We start from the raw sequence: 25,223 nt of genomic DNA, 5'->3' as shown, positions 1-25,223 counted from the left end.
CCACAACTACTGAGCCTGTGCTCTAGAGCCCACGAGCCACAACTACTGAGCCCGCGCGCCTGGAGCCCATGCTCTGCAACGGGAGACGCCACCACAATGAGAGGCCCATGCACCACAACTAGAGAAAACCCCCATGCAGCAACGAAGACCTAAGGCAGAATTAATTAATTAATTAATTAATTAATGAAAGTAACAGCTATTTCAGGGACTTCCCTGGTGGCGCAGTGGATAAGACTCTGTGCTCCCAATGCAGGGGGCCCGGGTTCGATCCCTGGTCAGGGAACTAGATCCCACACGCATGCCGCAACTAAGACCTGGCACAACCAAATAAAAAAAAAAAAGTAACAGCTATTTCAGAACAATGTTAGTATACTTTACACTATTGAACTGGATGGTTAAAAATGGTTAAGGTATTTCAAATACATAATACAGCTAATAATACTGTGTTACGTATTTGAAAGTTGCTAAGAGAAAAAAATCTTAAATGTTCTCATCACAAGAAAGAAATGGTAATTACATGACATGATGGAGGTGTTAGATAACACTATGGTGGTAATCATTTTTCATTACATAAGTTTATCAAATCAATGTGTCACACCCCTTAAACTTACATGATGTTACATGTCAGTTATATCTCAATAAAGCTGAAAAAAAAATGGTTAAGATGGTAAATTTTATGATATGTTTTTTATCAAAATAAAAAAAAATATTAAATCTTTAAAAAGTGACAACAGGACAAAAGTAGAGTTGGAATGTTGCTGACTAATGGACCTAGATACCAGAAAACAGTTTCTTGATAACAGATACAATTTAGAATACTAAGCCAAGCAAAGGGAAATTTACCTCAGTGTGAAAAAGAAAATTAAGTTTAAAACTAGAAAAAGGTTAAGGATTTTTAAAATCAGTATTTCCTACATTTTCTAAAATGACATGCTTTATGAGTAATTAAATTTTTTTAATTTTAAAAACTGAAATAGTTTGTGTCTCTAACTCCTCAAGTTTGTATAATACTACTTAAGTTTGGCTTTCTATAATTACAATGTAAGATTCAAATTAATCAGTTCTTAGAAGACTTAACCTTATTAGCTTCTGTCACTATTCGATTAAGAAACTTCATCATAATTGTTGGTGCCACAGGGTTGAAACTGTCAAAGTTTTATAAAGAAAGATAGTGGTTACGTGATTAATTAAAAAATACAGTATGTATATAAAATTTTAAGCAGAAATTTCATTCTATTTCTGTTCTATTTGATATAGCACACTCTTCCTGAATTTCTTTGGGAAACAGTAACCTTCGATTATTATCTCCACTGAGACTGTCAGAGATTATAAATATTAGAGGACATTGACCAATCTGCACATACTTCCTAAAATAACAAAAGATAGCAAGCAAGGTTGAAATTTAAACCACCTGCCATTTAATTTGGAGTTTTAGAAAACTTCGCTGAAACTCACCTCAGAACTTCATGTAAAGTATGAGAATCTTGATGAAACTGGTTAGGTAAATCCTACCAAAAACAAAGGATAAACATTAGCTCAGTTTTATTCCCATGTAAATTTATTTTCAGATTTATATCTACCAAAACAGGAAAAATGTTATCTATTCAATGTACTGTAACCAGAACTTTTGTAGAAATTAAGGGAGACATCAAATAGCTGATATCCTAAATAGTAAAATGCATCAATGGGATTTTGGAGCAAACTTCTTAGGGTCACTACAAGTTATAATATTTTTACTAAGACGACGTCATTTTCCAAATATTTTTTGCCTTTCTATACTTAGGCCATTAAATTTTTAAAGTTCATTAACCTATAGCTACTTTATCCAAGTTTACTGCAAGAAGCTAGGTTTCTTCTATTATACAAAGCCTTTATGTTATATTTTACCAGTACTAACACTATGGAGAGAGTTAATGTCATTATCACGTAAAATATATCTTACAATTGTTTACTCAATAGTTACAGCAGAATTTCAAAAGCTGTCCTTACTTCAACTAGAATTATCTTCTTATCAGTTCTCAGATCATCTCCAAACATTTGTAGTTTGTTATATTTTGTCGCTCTTAGTGGAAACTCTTTAAAAACTGCTGAGACTGATAAGGAAATACATGGAAGCTTGATTCTGAAAGGAAACATATTTAACACTTTTATTTTCAACCAGTTATATACACGTCAATATTATACATATGTACGTAATACACATTAATGAATACATTTACATATACATGAAGGAGCACACAATATTGTAGACTGTTTTTAATTAGGCAGAACAGTTCAAATTTAAAATAGAATATGCATTTCAAAAGACAAAAGTCACTATGAACAACAGTAACTTTTCTGTGCCAATGAATGTAATATGGAGTTAACTGATTTCAGAACACAGCTGTTAGTATAAAAGTCATACAATTGGTAAAAATATTTATGACTTTGCCTACACAATGAAGATTCTCCCAATTAGTGCATGACTATAAATGAGCTGTTTCCAGTAATAATAAGTTTTAATTTAATTTAATAATAAGTTTTGGGCTTCCCTGGTGGCGCAGTGGTTAAGAATCCGCCTGCGCTCTGGAGCCCACAAGCCGTGCTCCGCAACAAGAGAAACCACCGCAGTGAGAAGCCCGCGCACTGCAACGACGAGTAGCCCCCTCTCGCTGCAACTAGAGAAAGCCCATGCGCAGCAACGAAGACCCAACGCAGCCAAAAATAAATAAACAAATAAATTTATTTTTTTAAAAAAAAGCAAAACCCTGAAGGATATAGAAAAATGTCTAATGTATAAAATGCATTTTGGTGTTGGATGGCAAATTATGGTTGATTCATTTTTCACAATATGACTTCACTAAAAATCTTTAGAAAATGATAAGTTCAAAAGGAAAATACATTTTGATGTATATTTTCATTTTTTTCTGTTCGTAACTTTTTTGCATAGTGGTCATCATACTGATAAATGTTTTGCATCCTAATTTTTAATAATTCATCAAGCAGGCAGATATTTTTAAAGATCATGATATGTAGTACCAAATTTCTTGTCAAAAGAATCATATCAGTTTATGCTGCCATGAAAAATGCATTATTAGTCTTCTTCACGTTTTGGACTTTCCTTCCTTCCTCCCTCCCTCCCTCCCTCCTTCCGTCCGTTCCCACTGTAGCTCTATGAGGCTAAGGAGTAAACAGTCTGTCTTGTATCACTACTAACATACTACTAAGTGGTGCATAGCAGGGGCTCAGTAGATACTTGTTTACTGACTTTATTTAATTGGTCATAATAGTGTCTTAGTAAAATACTCATGTATTTTGTTACTAATAAGAGTGAATGTGTTTTTCAAACATTCTTTGGTATTGTCTCTCATTTTTAAAAAGTAAACCTTTGATTGAAGTAGAACACAAATACTGAAAAGTGCACATATCATACATGTAAGACTCAATGAATTTTCACAAAGTGAATATGACTGTGTACTCAGCACCCAGCTCAAGATACCAGCATCCAAGAGCCCCTTTCCAGTCACTACCCAGCCCCTCAAGGTAGCCTCTATTCTGGCTTGAAAATACCATGTATTAGTTTTACCTGTTTTTGAATTATAAAAACTAGAATTGTATATTCTTTTTTGTTTCTGTTTTCTTCTGTATTATGTTTTTGAAATACCTGTTGTTACAGTTAACTGTAGTTGGTTCATTCTCATTGCTGTATAGTATTATATGGTATGACTAAACTAAAATGTATTTAACCTGTCTGTGATTAATGGACATTTGCATGTTTTCAGTTTTTGACTCTTTCAGATAGCATACACGTGTTCACCAAATACTTGTACATGCCTTTTGGTGAGCATATATTTATGCTTTTCTATAGCGGATATATACCTAGGAGCGGAAATTCTGGATGTGTTTATATTAAGCTTTGTAGATACTTACAGTTTTCCAAAGTGATTGTACCATTTTACCATCCCACCTGCACTGTATATGAGAGTTCAAGTTATTCCACATTTGCACCAACACTTGGCATTTTTCTTTCTTTTTCAAGTTAGCCATTCTGATGAGTATTCAGAGGTATCACATTATGGTTTTAATTTTCATTTCCCTAATGACTAATGAAATGGAGCACCATTTCATACATTGACCATTTGGATGTTGTCTTTTGAAGTGCCTGTTCAAGTCTTTAGCTCATTTTTCTGTTGGGTTTTGTCTGCCTTTTTCTCATTTACTTGTAGGTATTTTTTATATATACTCTATGTGAGTCTTTTGTCAGATATATATATTGCCAGTACCTTCTCTGTGATTGCTTTTTCACCATCTTAATGGTGATTTTTGGTGAACAGAAATTCTTTATTTTAATGTAGTCCAATTTACATATTTACCCTTTTTGCTTGGAGCCTTTTGTATCTTATTTGTGAAAAGTTTGCCTACCCCAAGGTCATCAAGATTCTCTTCTATATTTTCTACAAATTTAGGTCTATAATCTGTCTCAAATTTGTTTTTACAAATGGTATGAGATATGGGTCAATATTCATTATTTTCAGTATGACATCCAGTTGACCCAGCACCATTTTTTGAAAAGACCATTCTTTCTTCACAGAATTGAAGTGTTACCTTGCCCTTAATTATGTCAACTCTGTGTGTGTGTATGTGTGTGTGTGTGTGTGTGTGTGTGTGTGCGCACAAACAGTACAAAAGTGTATGAAGTAAAAAAGTGAACACCCCCTTCTAGACATGTGAAAATGAATAGGTGCTATAAATGGTTTGATTTGTATTTGTTTTAACCTGTACAGAGAGAATTATGCTTTTTTCTTTAAGTGGGATAACACTAAATATGTTACACAACTTGACCTTTTACTCAACTGTTTCGGACATCCTCTATATAAATACATTGCCTCAGTCTTTAACACCTGCATGGCATTCCATAGTATGAATGGACGTCAACTTTTTTGACAGTTCCTCTAGTCATGAGTATTTTGGAGGTCTCTACTTTTCCTCCATTACATATAAATACTTCAGGAATAGTCTTGTGTATCTATCCTTTTGCATTTGTGTGAGTGTTTCTACAAGGTGGGGTTCTAGAAGTGAAATTATTTGTTAAGACAGTATGCACATTTTAAATTTGGAAAGAGTTGGCCAAGTTTTCTCTAGAAAGGACATAGTTGGTAGTTCTAACCAACATTTTTAACAGTACCCTTTTTCTATACATCTGCCAACAGTGGATATTACTAGTCATTTGATAGGTAAAAAGTCATCTCATTATTATTATTTGCATCTTACTTGAACTCCTGTGAGAATGAGCAGCTTTTATATAGTATTACATGGTCCCCTCATTCTCATTTGCTTTTTGTTTGTATCAGTTTATTATACTATGTAACTGAAAGTTTATCAGTCATTCCAGTTTTTCTCTAGTTCCTCAGCTGACCTGCTTTGAAGACAGCTGTCTCAATTGCTTTATACAAATTTATCCAAAGTTAAGTTTATAGTTTAAACCAAGGATTATTCAGTGCAGGTCAGTTTACCAGAAGTCAAATCACAGAACAACCAGTTTATTGATATTTTAAGAGTTTTCTCAAATTTTTGTTTCTTTCCTATCCCTGCCTCTACCTCTAGTAGCCAAATAGTTGATATGAGCTCTCCTAGAGCCACTTTAAGGTTTTATCCTGACTGTAGTCAGGGCTGGGGCAGGGCATAATTCAAGTTAGGAAGGCTGCACTTAACGGGAAAGCCTGTTCATTGTTTATATCATTGCCGTAGTAAAGCTTTGAGAATCCTGAATCAATTTTGCAAATCAATTATCTAGCAGATTGATTTTTGGAGAAGTAATTCTTTAGGTATGGCTGACAGAGGGCCAGAGGGTGGGAGAGTATATCAAAATTCCCAGGAGGGAAGTGTAGTTTGGAAAAAACATTAATTGATATAGCATCTTAATATAACTTTGTATTTGGAAAGTTTAGAAAATACTGTGTTGTTAATACAAATTTTCAAAACTTAAGATTATATAAAGGTGTCTTAGTAGGAATATACAGGAGACATGGTAATGAAGTTATATAGTTATTCTCAGTGTAAGGAAAGAGGAAGGTATTTTTATATTTCTTAAAATTGAGTGTTGCACTCTTGAGAAATACTCGTTTAACCAGCTGTATTCTTAACACAAATTCCTTAACAAATTGCCCCTCCCCACAATAACCATATAAATAATCAAGCAATATAAACCGAGAGAATTGGGTCTCTAAGAAACAGTTTATAAAGTCTGTCAGTTCATTAATGACTGTCCAGATTCATTCCCTGAAACACAAACTCCAGTTCTTCCCGAATAATGAGCCATTGTCACGGTACCAGTCCCAGTGCTGGCAGAACTCCTGCTAACCTTAGCTTACCCACTCTAATTTCTCATTTATATCATGTCCTATTTATCTCAGCCAACGAGATAAAGATTACTTCCTAGCCCTCAGTGACATAGTTCCATAAATCCCCAACATAAACATGTAGCGAAGCAGACAAACCAAAAGAGCCAATTCATTAACATTAGTAAATTCATGGCAGTCTGCGAGCAAGTGGCCACATTATTTATCCGCTTCAGAAAGTCATTCCACAAATATTTCTGGAGTGCCTTTTTTGCCGGGCTGGGTGTGAGGGATGCAGCCCTTGCCCCGTGGGCTCTGCAGGACTTTCTAGTCACGTCTACTTTTCCTTATATTTCCGTAAGGATTTCACCTCAGGTTATCTGTCCTGAGTTTCTACTTTTTCACATTGGTAAATATCTATCTTTTTAGATTTTAGTTGCTATTTAAAATATTTAGCAGATTTCAACATGGATTTACAATTTCTCCTTCAGCATTACCAATTTTGCACCTGATGTGTGTATGTTTTTTAAAAATTATTTCTAGTTCCGTGCTGCTATAAAACTCTCCCCCCTCATCAGCAGCTTTGCACCTAATCTAGGTAGATGCGTTCTCATAAGCATTCAGTGGCTTTCCTTCTTTCTCTCACAGGTATTCTTCTCCTAAACTGGGCAGTGCCCTTGGTTTGTAGGTTTAAGTGTTACCCCCTCCCACTAGCTCTTTGAGTTTTTTATTCTTTTCACTTTAAATTCAGCGCCCCTACTCCTTTTCACTTTTATTTGAAGTGCCCTGAAGTCAGCCACTTGCAACTGCTTGTGGGGAGATTCTGGCGCCAGTTTGTATACCTGGAGTTGCATATCTTTTCTCCTTCCACCAGGCACCAACCTCCCCAAATAAAATCTGAATTTTTTTTCTAATCCTTGCAACAAAACAACACTTTGCTCCTTATAGTATCCTAGACTCCTGATGTGTCCTTATAGGCTTACAGTGCTCTTTAGTAGTCTTAGCAAATATAATGATTACAATCTACGTCCTATTTTACTCTTTCCATGGTGCCTAGAATCTCGTTAGTGTGGCAGTTCTTCTCGGGGCTCTCTAGGTTTTCTTTATCCCTGCTGCTCTGTATGTGGACACATGCAAGTGTAAGTCAACTTACTCTGACTTTAGAGTTCTCTTGTCTACCTGCTCACTTCAGGCCCCCCCAGAAGCAGAGGTTACCATGGGCTCAGACGGACGGGTAGGCATTATGACTATGCTGGGCTCCATAAGCAAAGAGGGGAACATCATTGATTGAGAAAGACATGTCACATGCAGGCGGATTAAAATTTCTATTGAGACAGACTGAGAAATATGCCCTTAACCATGGAAGTTTGTTCATCAAAGGTGACTCCTGGGTTTAAGGCAGATGTTTTGTAATGAGGCATAAAAGATTTTTACTGCTGTGAACAATAATATGAAGGGTAGGTGGGACATGTCCTCATATGGGTTGATTGTATTTTGTACTTTAGTTACTTCTTAGACAGTTATTTTTTTTAAGAGACTCTGTGTCTTTAAGAGAGCTCTGTTTTCAGAATGTTATCTGCAAAGATTCCTCTAGGAACAGTTGTGATTAGTCATCATTAGCCAACTTGCTTCTTGAAGGCCTAGAGCTTGTGTTTTTGTTTGTGTTTTTTTTTTTTCCATAATTGCTACATGGGACCACTCACGGTGCCTGGCACATGATGGTGAAAAACATGCTCCCGTCTGAGAGTCAAATCCAGAGCGCTTCCCGTGCTCTGTAAAGCTTGGCAAGATCTGACTTCCCTGCTGCCTCCCTCATGCTCTCCTCCTCCTCACTCCATCCACGCTGGCCTCTTGGCAGTTCCTGGAACACATCAATCCCACTCCACCTTAGGGCTTTTGCTATGTTTTCTACCCAAGACACCCCTCTCCCAGATAGCCGCATGGGGCTCCTCTGCTTCTTTCAAGTCTTTGCTCACATGGCACCTCTTCAAAGACGCCTTTCCTGACCACCCTTTTATGTGTAGTTGCCCGGTTTGATCCTTATTCATAGCAGTCATCTCTGATCTATTATTATGTAGTTGTTTTTTATTATATCTTCCCCTCCACTGGAATATAAGGGGTTTTGGCTATTTAACACAGCTGTGTTTCCTAGGCCTGCTACATGATAGGTGCTTGGTAATTATTGAATGAATGAATGCATATTTAGATTAATGAATGAATGCATTCCTACATATATAGTGGCCCTGTAGCAGCAGTGCCATCTAATTCCAGAGCAGCCTCTGAGATAGAAAGACACAGATCAAAAAGAAATTTTGATCCTTACTGTCTTCTCTCTTAGATGTGTAGGCTTAAGTTTTTGGCCCATAGCAACTTGAATTAAAATCTTTTATCTTCTTCCATTTTCTAGTATCCCAGATTCCTTGGCTGCCATGAACTCTTCTATCTAGCACAAATAGGACCCCCTCGTTTATTCCTACCCATCTCCACCATCTTGGTCCCCTTGTTTCGCCATGAAGTGTTTGGTCCTATACTACTGTTCCTAGCATGTCTCATGACCTGGGGAGGGTAGTTATTGTTCTCTACCCCTTCAGGGCTCTTATCCTTCCTTTGGGTGGGACTAGGCAGAGAAAAGGTGGTTGTACATGCTGGTCAAGAAGCTAAGCCCAAAGAGAAGGCAGAAGCCTGTGAATCTGAAATTAATGCCCCACATTAGATGAATGTCTGATTCATCAAGTACCAGATTAATTGATTTTTTCCAAGGTACTTTAATTATGTTCTTTGTTGTTTTTATCCTCTGTACTTGGTAATGTATGCTTCTGTAAGTCTCAGAGTACTTGGTGTTTTTTCCATGTACTAACTCCATAATGATCTTCATGATATTAGTACAAGCTCTTTAGCTCTATTCCTCATGGCAGGTGCAGCACATTAGCACCAAAAAATTAGACCATAATGCAACAATAGCTTACTGAAAACATCCATAAATATCTCATAAAAGCTTAGAATTTCCTTAAATCAGTAACATCACTGTAGAAGAGCTTTCATCTGTTACCCTGTAAAGAGTGATAAAATACTTAAAACATAACACGGTTCTGTATATTATAAGCTGTGGTTCTTTACATTAGGTGGTTTTAAATTTATTTAGGTAGGCACCTTTTTTATATTCCTACCTTACATATGGGCCTTTTGTCATTTATAATGCTGTTGTTGCCATTTTAGTAAATAAGATGGTTTATGAGCACCGTTCATCAGTGAAACAAATGGCTTTCCTATTATTTAGCACCTGGTTAAACAAAGGTTTAACGATGTAAATTCTGTACTACCTTTTTAAAAATGCTCTCTTCTCATTGTCTTGTTTTTCCTTATTGGGTGGATGACTGGCTGTTAACTGAGTAGTCTTATTTTTCCCTCTCTCTCCACTGTCACCTAAGATGGAGGAAAGGAAGTACTGTCCATGCACCAGATCCTCCTTTACTTATTACGGTGTAGCAAAGCCCTGGTTCCCGAAGAGGAGATTGCCAATATGCTTCAGTGGGAAGAACTTGAGTGGCAGAAATATGCGGAAGAATGCAAAGGCATGATTGTCACCAACCCTGGGACGGTATGTGCTGGTGTTGACAGTCAGAGACTGAATCACCTTCGTTTCAGGTTTGAGTGTTTTGCAAAAACGATAACAGAACATTTTTAAAGATTTAAAATTTAAAATTCATTGCTTCTTGTTCTTTGAGTAATTTTTTCCTTTAAATATTTAGTAAATAAGAAAAATATAATGTAGGCATATTTAGTAGTAATTTCATCTGCTTAGTAAATTTATTCTGATTATTATGGAGAATTTTGAAGTTTTTAGATACGTTCAGATCTAATTTTTTGCTGAGTATAAAAGTAATATGTCTTCACTATAGAAAATTAGGAAAATAGAAAAACGGCCCAATGAAGATAAAAATTACCCAATAATTCCATTCTCCAGAGATGATACTATTCACTTTTCTAGTTTCTTTAGAATAGACATATTTCATATTGTTTTGAAACAAAATTGGCATCATACTATTAAATATTAACATTCAGACCTTTTCCTTCTTATCCTTCTCCAGGAACAATAACCACAAAGTTGTTATTTCTCCTTAGTCTTAAATCTCTTGAGGCGTGTAATAAAAAAAATGCCCCCAAGTTATTTAATTAACCCCCTGTTATTGGGCACCTAGGTTGATTCCAGATTTTTGCTATAACAAATAATGCTGTGTTGAATTTGTATATATGTGTGTAAACATGTATACGTATGTATGTATTTATCTTTGAATGTGTCCATGTAATTCCTTAAGGCATGCTTTCGAAGGCTTTTGGTACATGTTATAAATTGCCTTCCAGAGGGTTGTAGAATTTGCACTCTGACAAGGAGTATATGAGATTGCCCATTCCTTCATACAGTTATACTAGTTTAACAAAAAACTTTGTCAATTTGGTAGGAAAAAAATTGATACTGTTTAGTTCAGTTTTCTGTTTATTTTGGTTTCTAGCAAAAATTGATATTTTAAATGTTTATTGACCTTTAAATTTTTTTTTCTGATAATGGCTTATCAATATCCTTTGTCTCATTTTCTTTTGTGGTATTTGTCCTCTTTTACTGATTCTTTGCCGTAATTGTTACAAATATTTCCCATTTTATTCATTTGGTTTCTTAAATTTTTTGCTTTAAAATTTGCTTCTAATGTTTATTTTGAGGTAAAAATATAAAAATCAAAGCAGAGAATTAATAGATAACTAGTTTTCTCTTATAAAGAATATGCTGTTTTATATATTTATTAAAAAATTGTTTTGTCTAAAATGTTATTTCATAAAATAGTTATATATTGGCATCTTATCAGGATATAGTTTTCCAAAAGTGGAGAATTAAAATACTTCTATGTAAAGAAACAGTAGTCTATTTAAACAAAGCTGTTGTTTTTAAAAGGCTGCCAAATTGTTTAATAGCCTTGATTCATAAAAATAAAAACTCTGGATCAACTTGTTGTAGCATGACAGTAACATCTGCACAAGCAAAATGTTGCTATTTGCAAATCAAATATTCCAACTAATACTGATTATTTTAAACAAATCTAGAAAGTGAAAGTTTAATAAAAACGTATTTAAACATTAAAGTTGTTTAAAACTAAAGAAGTTATACAATTTTTACTGTTATGTTGTTTAGCCACACAAATAATTATTAAAGTAACTTTAAAAGAAGTATACAAGTCATAGTACTATGCAGGTGTGACTCTGGACTTAATTTTTCTTTAAACAGTTGCACAAATTTACATTTCTTCTGTCAGTTTTATAGTTGGGTCAGAGGATGGGTGGGTGTGATGGTGGTGGGAGACATGCCTTTTCACCTTGGTAGGTCTGCTTGAAGAATCCCATGATTTACTGTGGAAACACTTTCACCCTGGGGCTTTCTTCCATAGCCTGGTTAAAATTTCCTAAGATCCTAGGATCAGTTGGAGAGCTTTTGAAAATATAAGAATGCCCTGATGGACCCCACCCCATATGCTCCACATAATGGGGTTCAAAGATCTGTAGTTTAAAAAAATAATCCCAGTTGCTTCTGGTTCACTCCTTGCTTGTTTTTGAGCCAATGGCATAGAGGATATTTACTCCATTACCATGATCATCATTCAACTCAGTTGTTGAGGGACTACTACGTAAGCCAGGTGCTAGTGAAGTATATAGATTATGTATGTTGCTTGTCCAGCTGCAAATTCACAGCATATCCATATGAAAGGAGTCTGTGATGAATTATTGAATCAATGGACCAATCTGAAAAAGCCGGTCAGGAAAGCTTGTAGTTTTTGGTGAGATCACTGGGCCGGGCTGCCAGGTATTCTTCATAAACATTCCACTGTGGTCTTTAAGGAAGGAATCAAGAAATTGTATAAATTATTGGCACAATTGAATGTACATACTACTTGAGATGGTATATGGCCAGTTTTAAAGATAATAAGGAAACCACAGGTTAGTCAGGGTGAAAGGTTTATGTTGCAAAGTAATTGGAAATAAATTAAGAAAGCTAAGTTTGGGTGCCAAGCTTAGGGACATGTTGAAGTTAATTTTTTTTTTCTTTTTTTAGTATTTAGTATTTAGTCTTAGTGTAAAGGAGAAAAATATTCTGAAAACTCAGTATAATAAAACATCCTTTCATTATATCCTTTTGAGAATAGGGCAGAATAGACATGGCACCACATTTCATCCTCTGCAGTACTTGCGTTGGAAGATTGCCCAGTGGTAAGGATATTGCGGAATTTATTAAAATTTCCAAACCATTATGGTCACATTAAGTACTTTATTGCTGCAGAATTTAGAGGAATTAATCTCCCTCCCTAGGTACTTTGCCTCTGCTGGGGAATACTTTGGTCATTGGAGAGAATGTTTTTTATTCTTCTACAAAAATGGTATGATAGATACTGTAGGGTGTGGCCAAAGTCTAGAACTTATTTCATCCCCTCCCCCTATAAATTAGAGATACTATAGATATTTTAAATCACTGTTTCCTCTGTTGATACCATAGCATGGTATTCAAAATCATGAAAACATGAATACTTCACTAGCGTTTTTCCGTGGTGCAGTACCTCTTTTAAAAATGAATTCTGCTGCTCTGATGCATAAAATATTGGAAACAATTCTTAGACCCAAATAACATGTTGCTACTGTTTATGGGCATTTAAATAATTTTATCTTAGGTTTTTTGTGACCAAAATCTTCTCCAATTATTAATTTTGAGAGCAGAGGTCAGCTTTTCAAGATGCTAGTAAAATTTTGACTGTTAAATGACATTGAAATATTCTTTAAAAACTGAAGTCTAAGTTGTTTTTTCACTAATGTAGATGAATTTACACAAATCTTTTTACTTTGTCATCAACTTGTATTTGTCACATGGCTGACTAGGACTACGGTTGTGGGTAGGGGAACCAGCTTGTCCCAGCTGCTGGGGGCTTTTCCAGTCTTAACATTGAAACCCCTGTGTCCTGGACAAACAAGTCATAGTTGTTGGGCATAGCTGTTCAACAGAATGAAGCTCCTTGGCCTCCATGGGGATCAACTCTATAGCCTTGGCTCTAAAGCAACTGAGCCAAAGACCCCACAATCTCTTAGTAAGAATTTAGTTTCTAATTAGGGACTGCCCTGAGCATTGAGTATAAGCAACGAGGTTGCTAAAGCATACTCTCTGTGATTTTACCATCTTTTCACAAACTTAAGCTTTCAAGATGAAAGATATTTTACAAATGGATCCTCATACTTAAGTAACTTAAGAAGGAACCAGCTGTTCACTTCTTTTTTTATTAGACTTGGGGGGAAAAAAAAAAAGACTTATGAAGCTCTCTATTAAAATTTAAGAATGGCCTACATGGACATAATAAGAGAAGCTTAACTATTTGGTCTTTGTACCATCATACCTTTTAATTTAAAGATATAGAATTAAAGGAATACACAAGGTACACAGAGAACTAATGGGGTAAAAAATGATATAGAGGCATCTGTCTGTGCCTCCTGAGTAGAAATAAGCTGTTCATTTGAAATGTGAAATTAAAGCAGAATAAGCCAGCATATCTCTTTCTGGTCGTGTGGAATACTTCCTCTGTGCCTTTGGAGAGGTTAAGGAAAAGTTACATCTGCCTAAGTGTCCTTTCAAAAGTTTAATTTTTAAAGGTTTCTATGTGGATGGCAAACAAGGACAAAATCATTGTTCATTATGCCAAATGGCACAGACTCATTTATAGGGATGACATTATAGATTTTATATAGTTTAGCTGCTATGATTAAAGGGTTTTTAAATGACATTTTCCCTTTGGGGATAAGGCTTTCCTAGGGAAAAATCCGATTACTTTCTTCCCTACTTAGACTAAAGACAATACTTAAAGACTTCTTAAGGGAATAAATGGCTTTGATTTTTCTCCCTAGAAACCAAGCTCTGTCCGCATCGATCAACTGGATCGCGAACAGTTCAACCCCGATGTGATTACTTTTCCGATTATCGTCCACTTTGGGATACGCCCTGCACAGTTGAGTTATGCTGGAGACCCACAGTAAGATATTTTTCAGTGTTTGTCTTAGCCAATTTCACCTTCTACTAACAGCTGAATTAGCGAGGAATCCCCTTTAGTGGATTTTTCCTTTTTAAAAATTAAGACCTGAAATGAGCCATGTTTCCAAATTTAGGTTACCAAATGAAGCAAGTTTTGGTAGCTCCTGAAGAATTACTTTCTCTACATGTTTGACTGCAGGAAATTATTATTCAATAGATTATCCTTGGCAGTCTTGGTCAATATGAGTCCTGTATGTTTTTAACCTTTAAGGAACTTTTCCTTTATCCATCATTATAGTACTTACTGTTATTATTCTTTTTTATTTTTTTCAGTGCCCTCTAGAGGAAAGTAGCGCCATGTTGGTTCTTAGCACTGCCACATTTACGCAGAGTTCTTTTTTTTTGGGGACATCTTAGTAAGAGCTCAACATCCCATGCAAAGTCAAGGGTTGTATTGGAAGGAGAAGCCATGACTTCTGACTCTTAGAAATGATGTTACTTTCCAACTGGCATGTTAGTGTTTTGCTGGGAGAAAATGAAGATGTGTGGGAATGGAAATAGTACCATTATATTCTTCAGGAGTGTTTGGATTCTCTACCTTGTTAAACAAACAAACCGTTTCCTGATTTAATTTTTTTAAAGGATTCATAATGGGAGAAAAGGGCATGGGAGATTTTCAATTCATAAGTCCAATTCTGGCTGATATATTAGAAGAGGCTAAAGGGTTTTGTTCTTTTTTCCCCCCTTTGGATAAAAGTATGAAGCAGTGAACCAGGCACTGTGTAAGTACTTCTTTCTTTCCTCCATTCTCTAAAAAAATGTTATCAAAAAGGAGACACCCAGCTAAGGCCAAGAAAGGAGCAGTTTCAATATGACAGAAAATCTTTGGAAAGTCCCTCCTTTTCAGAAAAGTGTTAGTAGAATGTGATTAGGCTCCCGTGGACTCAGATGGCAGGAGTGTGAACTGATAAAAGACTTCATATTCTCTTCATTTCCAGGATGCTTTAACTGTGAGCCAGGTTATAACATATTTGGCTACAAATATGCTTATTTTTGTCATGGCATACACAAATTGATATACACCATTTGTCTTTTTTCCCTTCCCAGTGGAAAAATGGATGTATGTAGCTATGTAGCTTGGGTGTTGTCCCAAAGGGGGTTCTCTTTTCTAATACTCTCCAACTTTTACTTTCAGTGAAGGCATTTTGGACACGGACAGTATCTTTATTAAGTAAGGGGTCTTTCTTTCAACAAACAGCAGAAAACACATATTTAAATAAAATGTGTAACTTTCAAAGAGGTAACAATGAGAAACCATACATGTTTCTATTGGTTTCTGTGTGTCTCCCTAGGAATTTTTTCCAGAGAGATTCATCTGTATAGTGACACCTCAATTTCAACCCATATAGGCAATAATCAACTTAATAAGTAGGTTCCAGGTGACTCTTGGTCATCCTACTCCTCAACCCCCCCAGATCACATCCTTCCGTAGAATGAAGGTCTGCTGCCATTAAGGATATTCACAAGAATGCGTTTATGATTGAGTAGGCCTGTTAGAACACCTGGCTTTATTGCACTTTAGATTTGCCTTCTTTTTGTCTGAGGTGTCTGTCTGTCCTTTTCCTTAGGTACCAGAAACTGTGGAAGAGTTACGTAAAACTTCGCCACCTCCTAGCAAATAGCCCTAAAGTCAAACAGACTGACAAGCAGAAGCTGGCACAGAGGGAGGTCGGTATTGGACCTTGTTCTCCTGTGACTAATGGTGATGCACTTCAGGTTTATTTGAGATTGTTTTTACACCACACTTCTAGAATAAGATGGAAAGAAACTTTTAAAAAATTCACACTTTATTCCCCTCCTCACGTTAGTATGCTGATTGATTTTTTTCATCTTTTAGTAGCTAAGGGACCATTTTCCCCCCCCTAAAAAGGCCAGTTTTTTAAAGAAAGTTGGGACTAAATATAGCTTCTATAGAAGTTAAAGTTTAAAACGTGCTGGATCAGCCTTTTATCATTATTTAGACTGCACATAGTACCACTTATTCAAATTTCGTGGTCTTAAGGTTGTAAAAGATTGGCTTCCATGTGTCTGTTAGTTTGGTAAGGTGAACTGATTTTCTAAGGTTTTATATCCCAGATTCCATATTTCTTTACTAATGGGTAGTATTATCTGTATTCTAGGATCATTTGTGTTTTAGTTTTAATTTTAAGAATAAATGGATTCAGTATCAACATAAATTTTGTCTCAGTAAGGTTTTATTCTGTTGCCATAGTGTAAGAGCAAGGTGGGGTTTTTTTTGTTTGTTTTTTAAAAATATTTATTTATTTATTTATTTATTTTGGCTGCACCAGGTCTTGGTTGTGGCACACGGGATCCTCATTGCGGCATGCAGGATCTTTAGTTGCGGCATGCGGACTCTTAGTTGTTGCATGCAGACTTCTTAGCTGCGGCATGCAGACTCTTAGTTGCGGCATGCATGCAGGATCTAGTTCCCCAACCAGGGATCGAACCCAGGCCCCCTGCATTGGGAGCACAGAGCCTTACCCACTGGGTCACCATTGAAGTCCCAAGAGCAAGGTTTTGAAGCTGGCAAAAGTGTTTGAATTCTGACCTCATCACTTTCTGTGACTTGAGTCAGTCAGCTTCATTATAAAGGACAGAACCAAGGCCAAGAGAGGCTGACTGAAATGTCCCTCTGTTGGTGCACCCAGGGAAAAAGGTGGTTGTATGGACTTGAAAATACTCCATTTAACTTTCCTCCAGTGGTATTGGCCTGTAGTAGGAACTTAATCAATGGTGGAGCTGGTGGTGGTGGTTCCTGTTGTAATTATGAATTCCTATGAGATTTTTATTGAATAAGCATACAAGTATAAAATTATTTTTTATCATTAATTATTTGAAGGGCGGCATAAAAGGGAAGAGTCAGTTCCTGTTTATGTCTTGCAGAAGTTTTGGATCACTGTCTTTTTTTAATAAAATGTACCCTTGCTGCAAGGGTTTGCAAATTGGATGGCAGCTTTGACAATTACATGGGTTTCTGGTTAATTTACTGATTGTCTTTCTTATATGTAAATGCTTAACATAAGGCTTGATTTAAATATAATTTTTACATGCTGATATCGAATTCCAAACACCACATTTTGTTTCTTTTTCAGTAAAAGGGCATTTTTTGTTTGAACTCGCCAGAGTAGTTGATTCGGTTTAGTTTTTTTCTTATCCATTTACCAGGAAAAGCTGGCTTATCCCCAAGGCCTTTATTATTTTTTTTAAAATCTAATTTGGCAAGAAGAGGTTTGACTACCTGAATGTAAGGGTGAATGAATCCAGCTAATTTACTAATGCTTGTTGTTTGGCTTAGTATTGCTTTAGAACTTAAAGGTTACTCATCATAATGGGGTCTTTTCTAGGAAGCGCTCCAAAAAATACGACAGAAGAATACCATGAGGCGAGAAGTAACAGTGGAGCTGAGTAGCCAAGGATTCTGGAAAACTGGCATCCGTTCTGATGTCTGTCAGGTGATGATACTTCTAAGAACACAATTATACCCAAACATCTCTTCCTTTAAAAGGCATCTGGCACTGAAGTCTTCCTAATTCTGAGAAGTTTCTGCAGAACATATTACCTGTAGCTAAATGGAACACCAACCATAAATTGTTTTCTATCATTTGGGTTTTGTTTTTGTGTCAGTTTTCATGTTGTCTTGTTTCGTTGTGTGTGTGTGTGTGTGTGCTTGTGCATGTGCACGGTGGGGGCATGGGAGGCACTGACTTAGTAATGCTCAGTTCTGTCTCTGTACACTGAATGAAGGCAAGTCTGTTCTTCAAATGCATCTGCCTGTTTGAGCTCGTGGGTAGGTGCCTGTCAAAAGAGATCCTCCAGCAGCTCTACAGGCAGATTCCTGAAGGTGGTGTGTACAAACTTTCCAGACTGATGACTCCGACTTATATTGCAGAGAACGCAAGGCATTTATGAACAGAAACAGTATACATTTCATGTTTGAGCCAAATGATAATATTTTTTCTTTGGGTAAACTTAATAGAGGAACATTTCAGCTGTATATATAACTGGCTCACTAATAAGTATTTTTGTTTTCCTTACGGGTGGAATTTTTACCAGATTAGAGGTCCCCAAAACCCAGCATGTTCTTTGACTCTTCACGTGATTCTTCTGTTACGACTGATATTGGTTGCACTCCACAGGAATTACAGTAAAGGAAATGATTGCCCGGGCTGGGGTCAGGTAATGCCGTTTGCTGTGTTCGGCCTTTTGGAAGAATACTTCCAGGCTGCCACTTATCTGTTGTGATGGTAGCATGTATTGTAATAAGTTCAGATACTCTTAGGTATTCATTTCATCATAATGAGTTTTCTTGTAAAAAATCGATGTTGGCCTTTAATTATTGTATTGAACAGTGGAATGTAATCGTATCATTGAAGGAATTGCTGTGTCATTCATTTACCATGTGAAGCTACATGTTTTTGTGCTAGGATGAACTGCTATTGATGCAGTATTGCTAAATAGTTTGAAAATAATCATCTACAGTGGTAGCCAGTACATCCACCAAGTCCTCAGTTATTTTGCCAGTTGACCAGTTTTTTTTTGTACTGTGAGTATTTTCAGAAGTGACTCTCTTACGTCCATTGATGCTTTCTTAGCGCCACTTGAGCCGTATCACCCAGTTTTTCTGTTTGCCAGTGTTTCTTCAAAACCCACACAACACCGTAATGCCAACATAATGTCTTAAGACATCATAAGAACAATGAGTGGAATCTTCAACAATCTGCTCAAACTCTGGTGATCTTGGTGATAAGTCAAAGTTGATCGTTTGAGATCATAACATTGTGGAGTGTTAAGAACTGGAAAGGACCTGAGAGTTCTTCTAGTTCAGTGGCTTTTAAACTTGTGTTTTTGGTTGACTTTGAAGTTTTTTTGTTTTTTAAACAAAACCCTATGGCGCCCTAGTTTGTAAAAAGATAAAAAAACAACTGGTTGGCGAGTGGTGGGTATGAAGGGGAGTATCCATCCCATTGTACGAGATCTCTCTCCCACCCTGTGGAGTAGTCCTTGAGGCAGTTTTGTCCTGCTGAACACAGTTTTTTTTACAGCATTGAGCTCTTTCTACCCTTTGTTTTGGTAAAACCAATAGGGGTGCTGACTGATGTTCCCCTGCCGTTTTCTGTCCTTCAGCTGTGACACAGATAGCTCCTCAGCTATTGGAAGCAGCCTGAGCACGAGGCTATCTTCTCTCTCTCTCTCTGTATTATTATATTTTACATCTGCCTTGAGGTTGTTAGGCAAACACACTCAATCAGTTCTTTTGACTAACTGGTTGGAGAAAATGGACCTGATTAAAACTCTGGCAAAGGTGAATACTTCTTGATCTAATAATGGTTCCTCCATCTGGAGAACTCCTGCTCTTCCACAGAAAACTGGCATCTGTTTCAAAGCCATGCTTCCATTCTCCTCTCCTCCTATTTTTTTTTACGAGTAACATTGGCTCTTAACTATATTTAATTTCTTATCCCAGAATAAATGTTTTCTTTTTTGTGTGTGTTCCTTAAATAAGATGGCAGGTAGCATGTAATAATGTCGTTTAAAACATTCAAAATAAATGCATTTAGTATTTTTGGTAATGAAGAAGAAGAATCTGATTGAGAAATAGCAGTTAAAGGAAATTATACACTGAATACTCTGAATAACCCTGAAGCCTGTGAAAAAATGGACTCATACTTAATTTTAAGAGAAGAAGAGTGAGCGCAGCTCTAAAATTGTTGGGTGGGGGCAGGGAGAGGTTTCCTCTATTTGGTAGTTCATCGGTGTAGAACCTCCTTTTTGTTAGTAATAATTGCTAGTGGGTTGCTAGCGAAAGCCTTGTGATGCTGTCTGGCTGCCACTGGCGATAAAACTATTATGATGAATCTAAGGCAGAGCAACCTAAGGACCAGCATCTCACTCTAGAAGCGTAATTTCCCAACCAGAGAAGACAGCAAGGGTTGTTAGAGATAAGAAAATTCTACCTGATGCCCCAACCAGTGTTAGGAGGAATGGAAACCTACGGGTGGTCCAGTAACCTGTAATTACACGTAAACTAAATGCAGACTTGAACCATGTTTAGAGAGAAACTGTTGAAAGATTTTCTCAGTGTTACTGCTTGTTAGAGTGAATTCCAGGTAATATGGAAGAAAAAGCAGAAATCAAAACCAAACTGAGGCTGAGAAATTCAGCATTATGACTCAGAAGAGGAAAAAAGGTATCACGTGGCTACAGTATCTGTGCTTTAAGAATGGGGTCTTGCACACCGAAGTTGAATTGGTGTCTTAGAGGAGTAGGTACATGTGCCCTATGCTATGCTAAGGAGGTTGTCCATGGAAATCAATAAACTGAATCACGAGAATGAAGGATGAATAAATGTGACACACAGAGATGTCAAGAAAAGGAGCAAAGAATCTGCGTCAGGACAGTCATATAACCAGTATGAGGCTCATGCAAAACTGGAGGACACTACAGCTCCTTATTTTTATGAGGAGGCATGGTGCCTGACGAACTACTGCTGGCATTGATAAGAAAATCAGAGTCGTGGCTGGTGTTTGTATTGAGTGGACAGAGAGTTGTATTTGGACTGATTAATAGCTGGCTGGCTTCCTACAGTGACTATCTAGGATGGGATGGAAGCCTGCCATGTGTTATCAAACTAGCTGATGTTCTTGCTAAGTGATTTAGCAGGTGATGACTGAACAGTGAAATGAAACATCTCTAGGGATTAAGAGATTTTGGACAACACATTGAAGGAAGTATTTTCTAAGTTAAAACTTGGGGGAAAAAAGGAAGAACCTCTGAGAGGCATATGGCTTCACAGTTATTGTTAACAAAATTTTTAGACCATGTGAGAGACTTGATTTTTTTTTTTCTTTTTTTTTTTTTACTAGAGAAGTAATGCTTCTTGTGAAGAAAGGGAAGAAGATTTTGCTTAAAAGCTTACTGGCCTGATAGAGAACTATTATTATACTTTTATTTTTAAAAATATCAATATTACAATATTATAATGTCAATATACAAGATTAGAGAGGAAAGTATAATGAACTCCATGGACTCATCAGTCAGTTTCAACAGTATCAACAACATTTCTATAATACCAAATGCTAGTCAATGTTCACATTTTCCCGATTAAATTGCCTATTTATTTGCCTATTAAATTTATTTGCCTGTTTGAAATGGAGTACAAACAAGATCCATACTTTGTGATTAGTTGATGTTTTTTTAAGTCTCTTTAAACTGTGGGTTCTCATTCCATTTCTCCCTTTGCTTTCCTTGCTAATTTTTATTGTGGAAGAAACTGGATCAGGTATTCTGTAGAGTTCCTAAGCTCTGATCAGGGTTTCCTTGATTGCAACTTTACGGGGTCATTTAACGCATGTTTCTGTCCCTTGTATTTCCTACAGATTGGTAGTTAGATCTAATACTGTGCTATCTAATACAGTACCACTGGCCACACATGGCTATTTGAATTTAAATTAATTAAAATGAAATTAAATGAAAAATTCAGTTCTTAGTTGCCCTCACCACATTTCAAGCACTTAATGGATACCTCTGGCTAGTGTCTATTGTACCAGCACAGATATAGAATATTTCCATCGTCACAGAAACTTCTGTTGGACAGCAGTGATGAGTTTAAAGTTCTTTTTTTCTTTTTTTTGGAGGACTTTTTCATAGGGAGTAGTGTGGTCTCTCTCTTTTTTTTTAATAAATTTAAAAAATATATTTATTTATTTATTTGGCTGCGCTGGGTCTTAGCTGTGGCATGTGGGATCTTTGTTGCGACATTTGGGATCTTTAGTTGCGGCACGTGGGCTCTTAGTTGCGGTATGTGGGATCTAGTTCCCTGACCAGGGATCAAACCCGGGCTCCCTTCATTGGGAGTATGGAGTCTTAACCACTGGACCACTAGAGAAGTCCCTGGTCTCTCTTTTTTGTGTGTGACGTTATTAGTTATTGATGAATCATTACCGAGGCCCAGTAATTCATTAGGAGTTGCCAAAGTGATATTCTGTCTTTCCTTCTGCATTTATCAGAGTACTTTTAAAAAGAATATTCCCCTCACCAGCTCTTTGATTACGCTGAGGTACAGATCCCATATAGGACAAAACCAAAAAAATTGCTCATTCTGTTTATTCCATAATACATACACAAACAGTAGTCTTAGAATAACAGTATTAATGGCACCACCACCAATATGATTATGGGAAGTAGTTGTTTGGGGTCTTTTTGTCTGTGATTATAGCTATATCCCACCAGGCATGCACACTCAGATTACCATGTTTTAAGGTCATTTGTGCTTATACCACAAACTGGATACACAGATTCATTTATTTTATTTTACTTTTGATTTTAAAGGTTCCTTTTAAAAATTACATATTGTCTTATAATTATGTAGAATATTTACCATGATTCCAAACTCAGATTTACAAATGCAATTATGTTTTTTAAAAATCGAATTTCTATCTCTGTTGCTTCCACCTTGTTCTTGCCACTTTCCTTCCCACCCCAAAGGTAACCATCTTTTAGAAATGATTTAATTTTTCCCATTTTAATATAAGCAAATAGACACACACACACACACTCTCTCGATATATGTGGCCTCCCCTCTGTCAAACTGTTTTGAAGTTTTGTGGTCACTTATGAGGTCTATTTTATTTGCCTTTTTTTTTTTTCTTTCCATATCTCTTTTTGTATTTAGGAGAGATTATATTTTTGTTCTAATGTTTACCTTTATTGTATAATTAAACTTCTCCCTCTTCTCCCTCTCTTTCTATATGTGTGTATCCCATTGTCTGTTAGTGAAAATAACTACTCTCTGCTACAGCTGGCCCTTGAACAACATGGGTTTGAACAGCTTAGGTCCTTTTGTCTCAGTGTCCAAAGATTTTTTTTTTCTTTAAAAACTAACAGTAGTTTTACTAGAATATGTCTCAGCTCTTTTTGGTCAGTTTTTTTCAGATATGCTGTGTGCCCTTTCAATGTATACTTTCACATTGTCTTTCATCTCAGGAAAGTTTTCTTGAATTACTGATTTCATTATTCTATTGTTTTGATTTCTTTTTTTTTTTTAATAAGGACTCCTATTATATGCATCCTGTATCTTCTTTGCTTATTTTCCATATCTATCATTTTCTCTTAAATCCTTCATTTTTTCTGATTTTTTTGTTTTTTCTAAAAGTTTTCCTTTTTTCCATCTTTTATTTCTCAAAGACACTATTCATTGGTTAATATGCTGTTGTGTTCCTTCTGTTTAGTCTATATTCTTGAAATCATTATTTCCTTCTTTTTCCTGAGTTTTGTCACTTCTTTTCAAATCTTTCCTCTAGTCATCTCATTTCTGAATTAATATAGTATTTATTAATAGTTGTCTTTATAAATGTTATTGTTTTCTTAATTTAGTTTGTTTTGAAATAATTGGTTATAGCTTTCATTGGTTTTATTGGCATGTCTTTCTGGCATTTTATTATCGGCGGTATCTTGTTCTATTCCTTTCGTCTATTTTCTTATAAAATCCTTGAGTGTGATTTAATCATGATTCTTTTCCATTGCTCTTTAAGTTAAATCATGTTAAATAAGTGAAATATTTTCCTGTGCTCTTTTTAAAAAATATTTATTTATTTATTTTTATTTGTAAATTTTTTTTGGCTGCGTTGGGTCTTCGTTGCGGCATGAGGGATCTTCGTTGCAGCGTGCGGGCTCTTTGTTGCGGCACGCGGGCTCCTCTCTGTTTGCAGTGTGCAGGTTTTCTCTCTAGTTGTGGCATGGGCTCTGAAGTTTGCGGCACACAGGCTCTCTAGTTGAGGCATGCGGGCTCAGTAGTTGTGGTGTGCGGGCTTAGTTGCCCCATGACATGTGGGATCTTCGTTCCCTGACCAGGAACCAAACCTGCATCCCCTGCATTGGAAGGTGGATTCTTTACCACTGGACCACTAGGGAAGTCCCTATTTTCCTATACTTTTAGAAGGAAATGTAAGCCAGAATAGTTCTCATGGTTCTAGAGCCTCTCCTTCTGTTGTTTTTGCAAAGTGATTAAAAAAATGGGGGGGGGGGCGGGTGCTCATCATATCTGAGATCTGCTGCGTCTGTTTTGTTCCTCTACTTTTATCTGGACATTCTCTTTCTCTTGCCCTTTATTGTTTCCCTCCTGCTAAATGTGGCTTTTACTCCTAGCACTTTCTTTACACCATGGGGCTTTACCCTGGAAGGGAACTTGAGTTTTTAATTTTGAGCATTTTTAGGGCCCAGGCTTCTCCCACAGTGTTAGACTGTCCTCTTATACTCATCCAGTGAATTGGATTCTGCAGAGCCCTCTCCAGTTTGGGCCACAATTCCAGTGAATATATGTTAATTTGGGGGCTCTTCCATTCTTGGGGTCATCAGAAGCCCTGCTGCTCCCCCTGTGTTTTTTCTCTCTCAGATGCTGAGACCACACACAGGTCTTTGTCCTCACCCACACTTATTTTGGCATTCATGGGGCTACCTTGTCATCTAGTTTTTATGTATTTATTGTTCACAGTTCTATTTTGCTATCCCGGTTGCTCATTTTTAGTGGAGAATTTGAATAGATTTAAAAACTGTGCACTGCCATTTTCTTATGGTCTTCCAAAGGAGCTTTTAAAAATGAAAGCAGTTTCTAGGCATGAATGGAGTGGGGAGGAGATGCTTAGTGATTGTGTGTATTTTAACATTTCAAAAATTGATAATTTAAAACACTGAGCTAGAGCCTCGTAGATAACCTTGAGACTTGTTTGTCAGGGATACAAGATGGACATGGGTCATATATACCTTTCCATGGTGGTCACAAGAAACATACCTGGAAA

The 25,223-nt window shown here is 36.5% G+C and overlaps 1 protein-coding gene across 9 annotated transcripts in view; it reads left to right on the top strand.

The window, feature by feature from the left end:
• DROSHA (drosha ribonuclease III) overlaps nt 1-25,223 on the top strand; it is a 120,254-nt gene that overhangs the window by 44,937 nt on the left and 50,094 nt on the right. For 8 of the 9 annotated variants that reach the window (XM_068535182.1, XM_068535187.1, XM_068535185.1 and 5 more), the window contains 4 exons: nt 9,746-9,915; nt 14,244-14,368; nt 15,996-16,095; nt 17,775-17,882. In XM_068535182.1, the coding sequence (XP_068391283.1) occupies nt 9,746-9,915; nt 14,244-14,368; nt 15,996-16,095; nt 17,775-17,882 (503 nt within the window). Of the gene's footprint in view, nt 1-9,745; nt 9,916-14,243; nt 14,369-15,995; nt 16,100-17,774; nt 17,883-25,223 lie in introns of all 9 variants that reach the window. The other variant, XM_068535183.1, reaches the window with a different exon arrangement.

This window comes from Eschrichtius robustus, chromosome 2 (assembly GCF_028021215.1).
Source record: "Eschrichtius robustus isolate mEscRob2 chromosome 2, mEscRob2.pri, whole genome shotgun sequence".
In the NCBI taxonomy this organism is placed as follows: Eukaryota; Metazoa; Chordata; class Mammalia; order Artiodactyla; family Eschrichtiidae; genus Eschrichtius; species Eschrichtius robustus.
Note: the sequence above shows the minus strand (reverse complement) of the source record. Positions and strands in the feature narration are given on the sequence as shown.